The sequence below is a fragment of the Octodon degus genome, unplaced genomic scaffold (genome assembly GCF_000260255.1).
Source record: "Octodon degus isolate 3935 unplaced genomic scaffold, OctDeg1.0 scaffold00012, whole genome shotgun sequence".
Taxonomy (NCBI): Eukaryota; Metazoa; Chordata; class Mammalia; order Rodentia; family Octodontidae; genus Octodon; species Octodon degus.
The window spans coordinates 9,682,065-9,696,563 of record NW_004524588.1 but is presented as its reverse complement, the minus strand read 5'-3'; the positions used below and the strand labels follow the sequence as shown (position 1 = coordinate 9,696,563).

Sequence of the window (14,499 nt, the reverse complement as noted above, 5' to 3'; positions counted from 1 at the left end):
GTGTGTGTGGCCAGCTCAGCCCACCAGGGGGCAGGGCTGGCTGGCATGTGGTGCTGGGGGATGGAACCGCGGTCCCTGATGCTTTGCTAAGCTTGTTCTAAGTAGGTGCTTTAGACCATTGAGCCATCTCTCCAGCCCCTAAAAATGTACTTATTTTAAAGGAATTAATTACTCTCTTCTACTTTCTTCAAATCCTATAATGCTTGACCTTGATGTAGGTCACTGATGTTTTAAATTGTTGTTTATAGGGCTGGCCAAATATCTCAGTGGATTAAAGCACCTGCAAGCAGGCAAAGGGGCCAGGGGTTCGATCCCCAGGCCTGCCATCCTGGCCCTGACTCCCTAACCCCCAGGGAGGCTGAGACTGCAATTGAGACTGTGTGTGGTGGTACACGCCTGTAATGCCAGTTCTTGGGAGGCTGTAAACAGGTGGATCACTGAGTCCGATCTAGTAGTGAGACCTTGAACCCCCTATAGACCCTTTCCTAAAATACAAAAGAAATATTGTGACTTGTGATATACTAGTAGACAGCAAAGTCCATGTAGTGTACAGTTAAAGGTATATTTATCAAAGTTATACACAGGCAGTAAGATATATGCTGTTCTATGGAACTTATTGCTAATTTGTGTGTGTGTGTGTGTGTGTGTGTGTGTGTGTGTGTGTGTGTAGTGTACCTGTGTTTATGTGTACTGTGATGAAATATAAAACTTTTTGTTTTAGCTTGTGGCTCAAATTTTTAAGAAAATATTGACCGAATAATAGTAAACATTTTTCCAATAATCAACTATTTTGAAAACAAAAATCAAATATCCCAATAATGTATTATCTAAATTGTTGATATTATTTATAACTACAGTTGTAATTACAAAGAGCATTCAAAAGTTTACTTTAGATTTGAAATTTGTTATTCAATTGATTAAAGTTATAGGCTTTTTATTTATTTTTTTTGGGTACTGGGGATAGAATTTAGGACCTTGTGCTTGCCAGGCAAGTGCTTATTCTTCTGAGCTATCACTTCAGCCCTCAAGATTTTTATATTAATTGTTTATTGGTATACTTTAGTTGTACATAGTTATTACATTTTTCACAGGGAATTTCTACCTGTACATGATATAATTTGATTTTTTCTCATTTCCCTACCGTCCCTTCAGGCCTTCTTCCTCTTCTTATTTACAAAAGCTTGGTTTCCATTTATCTTTTTCTAATTTCTTTCTTTGCCTTTTATTCTCCCCTTCCCTAGTTGCCCTTCCTATTTGAACATGTTCTTCCCATTTCACAATATCTATTGCACATTTTGGTCATTATTTAAACTTTTGGCTTCTCCTACCATAGAATGTGGTATTCATATGTGTGTCCATTTTTTTCACTTGAACGAATATGGCCTCAAAGTGCATCCATTTACCTGAAAATATCTCAACCTTATCCTTCTTTATGATAGAGTAGTAATAAATCATATAATAAACCACACCTTCTTATTATTCATAAATTGATGTGCATTTGGGCTGTTTCCAAGATTTAGCTATTACAAACTATGCTGCTATAAACATGGGTGCACATGTATCTCTGTGGTATGGTGCCTTTAATTCCTTTTGGGAGGTACCAACAAGGGGTACACCTGGGTTGAATTGAGCCTCTAGTCTTAGTTTTCCGAGAAATCTCCACACTGACTTCCACAGTGATTGTACCAGTCTACTCTCCCTCCAACAATGGAGATTTGTTGATAATAACCATTCTTTCTGAGGTTAGATGACATCTCAGAGTTGTTTCAATTTGCATTTCTTGAATGACCAATCATGTTAAATTTTTTTGCATATATTTATTTGATGTTTGTACATCTTCATCTGATAAGTGTCTTTTCATTTTAGATACTTATTTTTGGATTGCATCTTTACATGGCGGGGGTGTCTGATTTTTTGAGTTCTTTATATATTCTAGGTAGCCTTTGAGGAACAATTGGCAATTTTTTTTTCCCACACCGTGAGTTGTCTTCACTATGCTGGTGGATTATTTTACTGCACAAAGGCTTTTTAATAAGATGAAATTCTATTTGTTTCTTTATAATATTTCCTGTTGCAAGTGAGGTTTTGTTCATAAAGTCTTTGCCAATACCAAAGTTTTGAAGAGTTCCACCTATTATATCTTGTAGCAGATTTACTGTTGCTGTTCCAATACTTAACTATTTCACATATTTCAATTTTAGTTTAGTACATGGTAAAAGATTTGGGTATGGTTTTAATCTTTAGCATCTGAAAACCAGTTATTTAAGCACCATTTATTAAAAAGACTGTCTTCCAATGAAGGATTTTGGTACCTCTGTCAAAGATAAAGTAACTGAATATGTCTGGAATTATATCTGTATCTCCTAATCTGTTACACTGATTTTCATGTCTTGTTTTTGTCACTACTGTGCTGGTTATTTATTTATTTTTTTTACATGTGTGAAGTTTTGTTTGTTTATTTGTTTTTAATCACAGTAGCTTTATAGTATAATTTGAAGTCTAGGATTGTGATGACCCCTGCTTGATCTTTGTTACCCAGAATAGATTTTGTTATACTAGGTGTTTTCTGGTTCCAAATGAATTTCAAGTTTGTTTTCTCTAATTTGATGTGATATTGTTAAAATTTTGATGGGGACTGCATTAAATTTATATAACAATATTGGGAGTATGCCCATTTTCACTGTATTTGTTCTTCCTACCCAAGAACAATGGATGTCTTTTCATTTTCTGGTGATCTCTTTTGTCAATACACTTCAGTTGTCAATGTAAAGATTTTCTGCTTCTTTTGTTATTTTTTAAGTACTTCATTATTTTAGATGCTATTCTGAAAGGTGTGGTTTCCCTAATTTCTATCTCTATGAGCTTGTTGTTTGTGTATAGTAATGCTATTAATTTTTTGAGTGTTGACTTTGTATTCAGCTACACTACTGAATTTAGCTGTGAAATCTATGTTTTTTGATGGAGTTTTTGGTGTCTTCTATGTAGCATGCCATGTTAGCCACAAATAATGATAGTTTAACTTCCTCCTTTGCTATCCTTATTCTTTTATTTCTTTATCTTGTCTAAGTGTACGGGCTAACGTTTACAGAACCACTCTGAATAAGATGGGGACAGTGCACATCGTTGTCTTGTTCCTGATTTTAGAGTGAGAGCTTTCGGTTTTTGGCCATTTAGTATGATGTTGGCTATTGGTTTTTCATAGATGGTTTTTATCAGATTGATGTGAAGACCATCTATTCCAGTTTTCTAGAGGGGTTTTTATCATGAGAAGGAGTGGGACTTTGCTAATGCTTTTTCTTTCTTTCTTTTTTTTTTTGGTGGAACAGGGGATTGAACGCAGACCCTTGCGCTTGCTAGGGAAGTGCTTATTCTACTGAGTCATCTCCCCGGCCCCATCAAATACTTTTTCTTCGTATATTGAGATGATAATATGGTTTTGTCTTGTCTTTGTTAGCATGGTGTATTATGTTTATTGGTTTGGGTATGTTGAACCATCTCTGTAACTCTGGGATGAATTCTACTTGGCCATCATGCATAATATTCTTGATGGTTTGTTGTGTTCTGTTTGCTGATATCTTGTTGAGGACTAAATTGTATGCATGTCCATTCAGGAGATTGGCCTGGAGTTGTCATTTTTGGTTGATCCTTCTTTTATTTGGTGTCAGTGTAATGCTTGCTTCCAGGAAGCATTCTCTTTCAATTTTCTCAACTGTTTTGAGTGATGTGGTATTGCGTGTTCACTAAATTTCTTGTAGAATTCAGCTTAAATCTGTCAGGACCTGGGCTTTTCTTTGTTATTAGGTTTTTTTTTTATGTATTTAGTACAGAGTCTACAGGGTCTCACTGTGGATCAGACTCTTAGTGATCCTCAGTTTTCAGTTTCCCAAGTGCTGGGATTGCAGGCATGCACCACCATGCCCAATGTCATTCGCCTTCTCAGTGTGACCTGGGGGCAGGGCTGGCATGGCATGGAGATTGAACCCTGGTTCCATAAGGCTTGACTAAGCAGGTGCTTTAGTCTGCTGAGCTATCTGGCCAGCCCTGTTGGTAGGTTTTTAATTACATCTTCAATTTCATTGAGTGATATTGATTTATTTAGAATTTTTACACATTCTTGATTCAGCTTAGGTAATTCATATGTATCTAGGTTTCTGTCCAATTCTTCTGCATTTTCCATCTTATTAGAATATAAGTTCTCAAAGTAGGTTTTAGATGGATTTCTACAGAATCTGTTGTGATTTCACTTTTTTCATCCCTAATTGCATTATTATGGCAGATAACAATGAGGAAAAGCACTCATGAGAGAGACCAAGGATGTAGGGACAAAGAAGCTTTATTGAAAGCCAGTGGGGCTGGTGAGATAGCTCAGCAGTCTAAAGTGCCTGCTTAGGCAAGCTTAGGCAGGCACAGGGGACCGTGATTTCATCCCTGGTACCACATGTCATGCTAGCCCCGCCCTGAGGGTGGACACTGAGCTGGAAAAAAAAATATCCAGTGACTGATATTCTGATGCCAAGTCAAGAAAACAAAATTTCAGTGCCCACTTAGACTTTACTTTAGGTTATAAACTTTTTAGGCTTTCATTGTAACCACATTATTATATGACGTCATTCTCAGAAATTTTATAAGAATGTATGTGGTTTACTTTTCCCAGACACTGTTGCCCTACTGATGGTCATGAGATATTGTGGTTCAACCTTTGCCTTACTTACCCATTTATTTTAGCTATTTGTTTTTATTTTTTTGACCTTATTAGTTCTCAGTGTGTGAGTCTATCTACAGTTTAAGTGAAGTAAAGTGACTTCCAGACATGAAGTTACAAAAGAAAATGGAGTCTGTTTTGCCCCATAAGCATGGATTTGAATCACTTCTTTTCCTTTCTTAAAAAAATAAGGGTTGGCTAAGTGTTTGCCAATTTTATTTAACCTTTCAAAGAGCCAATTCTTTGATTCATTGAATCTTTGTATTATTTTCTTAATCTCTATTGCATTCATTTCTCTTCTGAACTTTCTAATTTCCTCCCTTTCATGAGTTTTGGGCTTGACCTGCTCTTCTTTTTCTAGAAGACTGAGGTTCAACATTATGTTGTTTATTTAAGCTCGTTCTGTTTTCCTGACATGGATATTATCATTATGAGTTTGCCTCACAGAATTGTTTTCATTGTGTCCCATAAGTTCTATTATATTGTGTTGGCATTATCACTTAGTTATAGAAGCTGTGTAATTTCTTTAATTTCATCCGTGTTACATTGCATGTCAGGCAGGTGTTAATTTCCATATGCTCATGCACTTTTTGTGACTTCTTTTGCCATTGATTTATAATTTCTTTGCACTATGGTCTGATAATATGCGTAGGGTAATTCATTTCTTTTGAATTTATCTAAGCATGGTCTGTGAGTCACTATATGATCTATTTTGGAGAATGTCCCAGGTACAACTAAGACAAATGTGTCATCAGATGTTGTAGGTTGTAATACTATGTACACATCTACTGAGTCAATTTATTCAAACGTTTGATTCAGTTCTGATATTTACTGTTGATTTTTTGCCTAGTTGATCTATTTGTGAGTGTGGATTTGAGATCCTCCATTATAGTTGTACCAGTGCTTGCTTGATTTTTCATGTCAGTTAATATTTGCCTATCTAGTTGGGTGCACTAGTATTTGGTACATATATATTTATGATTGCTTTATCTTCCTTGTGGGTTGTTTCCTTTACAAGAACGTAATAACCTTCTTTGTCTCTTTTGACCAGTCTTGGCTTGAAATCCACTTTGTCTGCAGGTAGAATAGCTACACATGCTTTTTGTCATTCCAATCACTTGTACTATTGTTTTCTATGCTTTGACTTTAAATCTATTACATTTTGAATTAAATGTGTTTCTTATATGCTGCATATTGTTCCATATTGCTTCTTTTTAATTTTTTAAAAGATAGCACAAAATAATATTAAAACAGATATTGTCAGCAAACAAAGTAGTTGTCCCTGTCTTTTCTGGTTTCCCGTGGCATGGAGAATTGTTTTTTATCCTTTGACTTTCAGTCTGTGAATTTCTTTTCCAGTTAAATGTGTTTCTTATATGCAGCATATTGTTGGATTTTGTTTCTTAATCCACTCTGCCACTGTGTTTCTTTTGATTGGTGAATTGATGGTTGTAACTGATACATATTAACTTATTGCATCATGTTATTTTCCTGCTATAGGTTCTGTACTTTTCCTCTCTTTTAAATTACTTGCTCTGTATGGTGGTTCCTTTTTGTGGTTGTTCTTGAAGCTATGGTTGTTTCTGCCTCTTCCTAGAATATCTTTCAGTCCTCTTTACAGGGTTGTTTTTGTAGTCATGAATTACTTCAGTTGTTTTTTTTGTCATGAAAGGTTCTTATCTTGCCACTGAATTTAATAGATAGTTTTTCAGGATACAGCAATCTGGGTAGGAAGTTATTTTCTTTTTCTTTCTTTTTTTATTTTTATTTTTATTTTTTTTTTGGAAGTTATTTTCTTTCAGAACCTGAAATACTTCACTCCGAGCTCTTCTTGATTTGATGGTTTGTGTTGAGAAATATGCTGTGATTCTGATGGGCTTTCCACGGTAGGTGATCTGTTTCTTCTAACAGTTTTTAATATTCTATTCTTTGCTGAATTTCTGAGCTCTTGATTATTATGTGTCCAGGTGTAGATTTATTTTAATTTGGCTATTTGGCATCCTATGTGCCTCACTTAACTGCATGTCAGATTCTTTTCTTATGTTTGGAAAACTTTCTGCTAGTACTTCTGCAAATAGTCTTTTTATTTCATTTGTGTTGTCCTGCTGTTTCATTTACACATATTATTCTCTCTGTGTGTGTGTGTGTGTGTGTGTGTGTGTGTATGTGTGTGCATGTGTGTGTGTGGTCTTGTAGCTGCTGAATGATTTCCTGTTTTCTTGCTTTAGTTAGAAGAGCTTTTCCTTTCATGTTCACTAGCTGCTCCATTGTCTTCAAGGTTTGAATGAGTATCTTCAGTCTCATTCACCTGGTTTTGCCAACTTTCAATGGAATTCTTAATTTCCTGGATATCTCCTTGAATCTGTTTTATAAACTCTAATTCTTTTTAAAAATATCTTTTATTTATTTATTTAGTACAGGGTCTTGTTACCCAGCTTGTCCTCACAGTGATCCTCCTGCCTCAGCTTCCCCAGTTCTGGGATTACAAGCATGCACTACCACCCTGGTTTCAGGGCCAGCAAAGTGCCCCTGGGACTCTGGGGTCATCACAGCATGCGATACCAGGGATTGAATCGGGCTCCTTAAGGTCTAACTCAGTGGTGTCCCAAATTTTCTGTTCAAGGAGATTATGGGGACAAAGAGGAAAGTGATCGATGATGTAGAGTGTGCCTAAGGAGAGTCACATGGAGAGAAAACATTCTCTCAGGCTTTCACCGAGAGCAAATTGGTCAAGCAATGGCCGTGGCTCATCCACATGGCTGACACTGAAAATGGATATACAAAGTGTGGTACAGGGTTTCAGGGTAAATCCTGAGGGGACTTGAATGACCTTATCAGATACAGAAAGATACAGATTTAAAGATCTAGTTCTTTATGTAATTAAATTCATCTTGCAAATCCTCTTATGTAAACTGGATGGATATTAGCAAAGCCTCAATTAAAAAAAATTGAACAGTGTTTGATCCTATTTATAAAATTGACTAATTATATGTTTTCAGGTATTGAAATTCTTTTTGAAAATTAATATCTTAGTTGCCATTGAAGTGATTTTAAAAGAAACTTCCTCAGTACATAATGTGTACCTAATGAACTTACAAATCTAGCAAACTTGAAGTCTAACTCTATTAATAGTTACATAATCTGTAAATGCAAATTTAAAACCACAAATTTATAGCCATCACTGCATTATATCCTAGCATAGAGTATAAAATAAATATTTTCAAGGTACATATATCAAATTAGCAATTTCTATGTTACTATAGAAGCAGTATTGTGGGACATCAATTTTCTTTAATCTCTGGTGATTTTTCTATCTATATCTCTCCTTTTATACTTTACCTTGAATCAAAGTCAATCTGTGCAACCACATTGCTGACATTTTCACTTGGCTATTGCTGTGACATTTCTCCTTGGCTATTCAATTGGCACATTTGACTGAACACACGCATTTGATATTGAGCTTTGATATTCAATTTTTCTGTCAGTCTTGTTCTTCCTATGACCTCTCTTTGCTCAGGCAATGGCCTTTCTTGTGTTCAAACTACAGTCATAGTTGTCAACTTTAATTGTTCCCTCTTCTCTCAGACCTTTCAATCAGTACATTAGCAAACTGTCATGGCTCTACTTTCAAAGTATTTTCTGATTTGAGTGCTTGTTTTTAATTTACCTTACTTTTTGATTTCTTAAGCAATGTGTTGTGATTAGAGGACCTAAAACTGAAAAAGGAGAAAGTTAGCATTTCCCTTGACTCATCAGTATTAAAGCCTTCCTTGATATTTTGAAATATTTAAATATGTACTTATATATGTGTGTACACACATATGTGCATATGTGTTAAAATATGTAATATTCTTCTCTGGCAATGTGTTAGACAGTGTTCTGTTACTATGACAAAACACTGGGATAATCAGTTCAAAAAAGAAGAAAGATTTGGGTTCATGATTTTGATAGCTGCAGTCCATGGTAAGCTGCTCCAAAAGCCATGCCAAGGGAGTACATCATGGCAGAGGAGAATCACTGATCTCATTGTTAGGACAATGAAGAGAAAAAAAGGAAGGAGCAGGGTCTCAGGAGCCTCCATAAGTGCTCTGTAACGAAAAGATCTCAACTAGATTCCACCTCTGAATATCTTCATGACTTGTCAATATCACCACAGTGGAAACCAATCATTTAGCACAAAGGGTGATGGGGAACATTCAGTATCCAAACTGTAACTGGCACCTTGTTTTCCTGCGTAAAATAGAAAAACCACTATATTTTGGTGATTTTCTATAGCACTTTATGTGGTTCCACCTGTTTAATGTACCTACACAATTTTTTGTATGAATATGATATTTATTTGAACAAACACCCACTGGTAGATGCTATGGGGTTTTTTGTGTATGTATTTTGGGTGCAAATAGTAATAATTTCCCTTGTGAAATGCAAAAGTACTTTTATAATACATAACAATTTTGCAAAGGTGCTGAACATTAGAAGTGGATTTAAATTAATTTATATTAGCTGCATATTAATGGAATTGGGTTATATAAAACTGTTGATAATAACCACAGCAATGGTTAATTTTTCAGACATCTGAGTACCCGGTGGTCCTCTCTTTAGAAAATCACTGCTCTCCTCCCCAGCAGGAAGTGATGGCTGACATTTTGCAGACTACTTTTGGAGAGTCCCTGCTTTCTGATATACTTGATGATTTTCCAGACAGCTTGCCTTCACCAGAGGTAATGGTTTGCTTCAGAAGCTCGGGTGAAGGATAAATAAAACTAAATAAAATATCCCTATTAAATTGGTCAATGAGACAAGGTTAAAGATCAATGAAAATACTTAGCTTTGATTATTTAGGGAGATGAATCTTTGGCATGTGTTGCCTAGGAAGTGTTCTTCTGTGTTTATTAGTGGATAAAGAGTCTATACAAAGGAAATGTCTAGAGATATATGTAAATCCCACATTTCAGTTGCTGTATATCATGGGTCCAAAATTTCAAGGTTATTAATATGAAGCATCAAGAAATTGATACGTTTCACAGGCAGAAGGCTAAGAAAGAGGAAGGAAGTCTTGGCTATAAACAATCTTTAGCAAATATTTCAACATCTGGGGAACAGGCTTACATTTTTCCAACATGATCTTTTTAATGTCTCTGTCCCTAGGACCTCTCTCCATCTTAATTTGAGCATATTCAAGTGTTTATTTTAAAACAGCACCCACATCTGCCATCAGGATTTCATTTCTGTCTTTAGCTGTGTATTTTACTGTATCCATCCGAGGTTCCATTTCCCGTCTCCTTGCAGCCCACCCAGTCTAGCTTCCTGTTGCTCCTGCTGCACAGTAAGTGTCTCACTGTGGCTGTTGAAGGCCTTCCTGTGGATACATTTCAGGTTTCCCCTGGCTTGTTGACTTGGCAACTTCTGGCCTGTGTGCTCCGTTTTGCTTTCCTTGGAATATTTTCTTCCATCACACCAAGTTCTTTAGGCTTTCTTCATTCTTCTCTGCCTAGTCCTTAGTTTCCCTTGCTGGCTCATTACCCCAAATTTTGCCAGGTGATACAAAAACATTTTCTTTGCAATAGTACTCTCTAAAGAAAACCTGTATTTCAGTTTTCATTTACTTTCAGCTATGGTAGAGCAGTTTCTGTAATATTTGACTATTAATCTTTATATTTCTTGTTATTTTATTTAAACGAGCAGGACATCTTAAAACGAAAATGGTACACTAGTGACAAGAAGTATAGGGCTCATAATAGAACTGAGACAGACAAAACCAAATTACTTAATAAATGGAAAAAAATCCAATGTTCTTACTTAAGAAAGTCCATCCACTGAACGTGTTCTACTGCGACAGAAAACTCTTAAAATGCATATGTGAAATTCTGGGAAATTATGATCAAAGATTAAACTTTAGAGTCATGGTCTAATTCTGGAAATTGTAAGTTATTCCTGCTATGTATGGCTTTTTTTTGCATTCCAGTATATAATTGAAGTTTTTGCTTCCAGATTAGAGTAAGAGGATGGTTTCTAAGAAGTAGATGAGGAATAAGACAAAAAGTTCTTTGCTTATACTCTATCATTCTTGTGTAACAATGACAAAAAAAAAATCTGGAGACATGATAAGGAGGCCTAATTCTAGTCTGCAGCTCAGGATTCTGACTTCCCAACACTGAATAAGATCTCAGAAATATGTTACCTTAACAATTACCCTTGATATACTTTTATGTGTGGCTTGTACAGTGAGTGCACTTTGATAGACTCCCTATGTAGAGAGTGAGATAAGGGTCATAGTAAATGTGAAAAGTCCAAAGATAGTGACGTAACTTGACTTCCTTAGGATGACAAAAGGGAAGAAAGAGTAGAAACTATTTGGAGAAAAGATCTTTATTTCAGAAGGCAGCTTTCAGCCTTACATGTAATATAGCAGGTACTTAAACATGCATTTGTTAAATGAATAAAGTTCCAGAAGGGACAAAGGTGACTTTAAGTAGTGGAATGGAACCAGAAGTTTCAGATTTAGTCACTCTGATGGTGATAAGTTTTGCTATGTCTCTGGATTTATGGACAGAAAATACTACTAAGTTGCTGATGCGTGCATGCAATGTAGTCAAAACTGATGAGGCTTTTATGTGTATATCTTTGATGTATACTATACTTCATGCCAGACACTGATAGACATTTTATATATGTGATACAACTGAAGAATTTCAATATTGGCTAAGAGAGCAATGACTTAAAATATTTACTACCAAAAGTAGTAACATTCTAATTTAAATAATATGGCAAGTATTTTAATTGATGTGTACTGCATTCATCACTTCCTTGACCCAGAAAAACAATGCCCAAGACCTAACTTGGAAATGCCTAACACAATTTAAAGAAGGACAGGCTTACTTTGGCTCATTTGGTTTGATGAGGTTCAGTCCATGGCCAGCTACTCCAAGGCAGGGACATCTTGGACGAAGGATGAGGCTGAGCAAAATTGCTCAGGCAGAGAAGCAGAGGAGGAGAAAGCATCAGAGAAGGAATGAAGGACCAGATATGCTACCCAAGGTCACCCCTGTATGACCCACTCAGACCCACCCAAAAAGTGTGCTTTACTCTCTTCTAGGAAGCTTCTGGGCCAATTAAATGGGCATAACTAAGCTTAACCATCACCTACATTTTTCACAAATTTCAAACATTTCAATAGAAGAAATGTTTGAACTATAAGAGATGGCATATAGTAAGTCCCAATTATAAACAGATTATTTTTGAGTGTGAATTCTAGTCAATGCTGTGATGTCACTGCATCAAAAGCAGTGTAGCAAAAGGAAAGCCTTATGTGTCTTGCTACTGCAGGCTGATGGAAAACCCAGGGAAGTGTTTCATAACGAGTGGTCCAAATGCAAACTACCTATAAATGAGTAACTGTAGCTCCCTTTCCAATTTTTTCTACAGGCTCTGAAATTCAAAATCTTAGTTAAAAATAAAAAAATAGGATCCTTAAAGGAGACCCACGAGAGGATAGGCTCTGATAAGCACGGTAAGGTCGAGGTGTGGGAAGAAGAAGAACTAGAAGCCGAGGAGGAAGAGGAGGAACTGAAGACCACAGAAGAAGATTCCAGCACTTTTCCCAGGGACAGCCAAGGAAAGGAAACGGAATCAAGGAAGGCACTTGGAGTAGCACTTTTTTCCAAGAAAAAGAAGGTGAGAGGAAGCTTTGTGAATATCTTACAAGTGATTGAAAATTTGCTCTTTCTCTTTTTGGTGCTGTGTTGAGAATAATCTGAAGGAAAGACTCTTCCTCCTAAAAACTGAAGTCTATCATTTAAACTTTACTTGGAAAAAAATTGAGTGACAAACAAAATGTAAAAGTTACCTCTTTCCCTGTGCCACCTGTTACTCAATGTTTTCAGCAATAGTTGTCAATTATTATGATGCCTTATGCACTAAGTGTGCTGCAGAAAGAACATAATTTCTCTGTTCTCAAATGGAGACAGATGAAGATTAATGTTTAGAATATATAGCATTATAAGTGTGTATATTACTATGCCCTAAGAAGGTCATTAGCTTGCATGGTTAAAGTAAAATGAGGATTATTAATTTGTCTATCCAGGTGAAAAAAATTTAGGGAAAGGAATTTAATTTGCAATGTGATTTAGTATAGTATCTTGAGCAAGGTCAACAGAGCTTCAGGTTGTCTCTAGTTTTGGTCCCATTTTCTCTGTATTGGCCCAAGTCTATCATAAAAATTCTGCTTTATATTCTTTCAAGTTCAAACGAAGTAGAGTGCCTATCTCTCAGAGTAGAAAATGATTTCTTTTTTGTCTTTTTGAGATAAGCTTTCGTTACACAGTTCAGGCTGGTCTTTGCTCTCTTTGTAGCCCAGGCTGGTCTCGAACTCACAACAATTCTCCTGCCTCAGCTTCCTGAGGGCTGGGATTACAGGCAGGAAATAATTTTGTACACCTACTCTGATGTTTATTTATGTAGCTTTGAACCAATCATTGGTAATGGGGAATGAACAGTTCTGATTTGTGAGTCCTAGTCTATAGGATCATTATGTAAATGTATGGATCTAACACAAACAAGGGGTGTGTCCCCAGAGCAAAATCTAACAAGTGTCTTATAATTAGAGGGAAATTATACAAACACACACACACACACACACACACACACATGCGCGCACACACACACACATATACACTCACACAATAGATAATTCTATTACTAATTTCTATTGGTTTATCATAAGAAATAGTTAATGCTTAATGTTTTGGACCCATTTTGCATACTTATAGTTGGTAATCTAAATACCTACTTTGAACAGAACAATATACAATGTAAGAACCACTGCTGATTTCCTGTTATCTTGTCTTGAAATTCTGTATCATGTTTTTTCTTACTTTTGGCAATGTTTTTTCTTAATTTTATTCTTTAAATTAAAAAAAGAGCAAATATGTTTACGATGATAGAAACTATTTCAGGTGATTGCTTTGGGAGTACATATATCAAAATGTTGGCTCAAACTGGGAATATATTTGCTCAGGACTGTAATTTCTAAATTTGAAAAATTCATGAAAATAAGCCAAGATCTTTGGGGAAAAGAACATAGTAATAATTGTTATCCTTACCACTTACTATATTAATTGAGATTTTGAACTTAAGTCTCCTTACGTTATCATTAAATATTATAGTCGTAAAATAATTATACTGACTTATCCAAGTAGATTTGGAGGAGATACACTTATGAAAAAAGTAACATTTCTAGAGATTATTTTCTTTGTTAGAAATAGCATTTTTCAAATAGTGTAAAAAGGTGAAATTTACTGCATTTTGTTTTTAGACCAGGAAGCTAAAAATAGCTCTGGCTTTATCTGATCTTGTCATTTATACTAAAGCTGAGAAGTTCAGAAGTTTTCAATATTCAAGACAATACCAGCAATTTAATGAAAATAATTCTATTGGGGAGACACGAGCCCGAAAATTATCCAAGTTGAAAGGTAAACTCTTACAATTCAAATAGATGAAGTACTCAAATCAGTTATAATGACTGCTGATGTGTGAAGATTGGTCAGTGATATATATATATATATATTTTTGCAATATCGGGGATTGAACTCAGGACCCTGCGTTTGCCAGGCAAGTGCTTATTCTACTGAGTTATCTCTCTGGCCATGGGTCAGTGATATTTATAAAGTATATATGCTCATAAAATTTCAGAATATTTCACATAACTTAGAAAGAAGCTCTAGCTTAGTGCCTGGAGGTTAGTTCTATTTCACAGAATTTAGCCATTAGTCATCTGTCTAGGTCATGACAATTTTGGC

At 35.7% G+C, this 14,499-nt stretch overlaps 1 protein-coding gene across 1 annotated transcript in view; it reads left to right on the top strand.

The window, feature by feature from the left end:
• Plcz1 (phospholipase C zeta 1) overlaps nt 1–14,499 on the top strand; it is a 66,206-nt gene that overhangs the window by 25,858 nt on the left and 25,849 nt on the right. Inside the window, exons 4-6 of the mRNA XM_023709472.1 lie at nt 9,274–9,423; nt 12,128–12,376; nt 14,016–14,172. Coding sequence (XP_023565240.1) covers nt 9,274–9,423; nt 12,128–12,376; nt 14,016–14,172 — 556 coding nt within the window. The remainder of the gene's footprint in view (nt 1–9,273; nt 9,424–12,127; nt 12,377–14,015; nt 14,173–14,499) is intronic.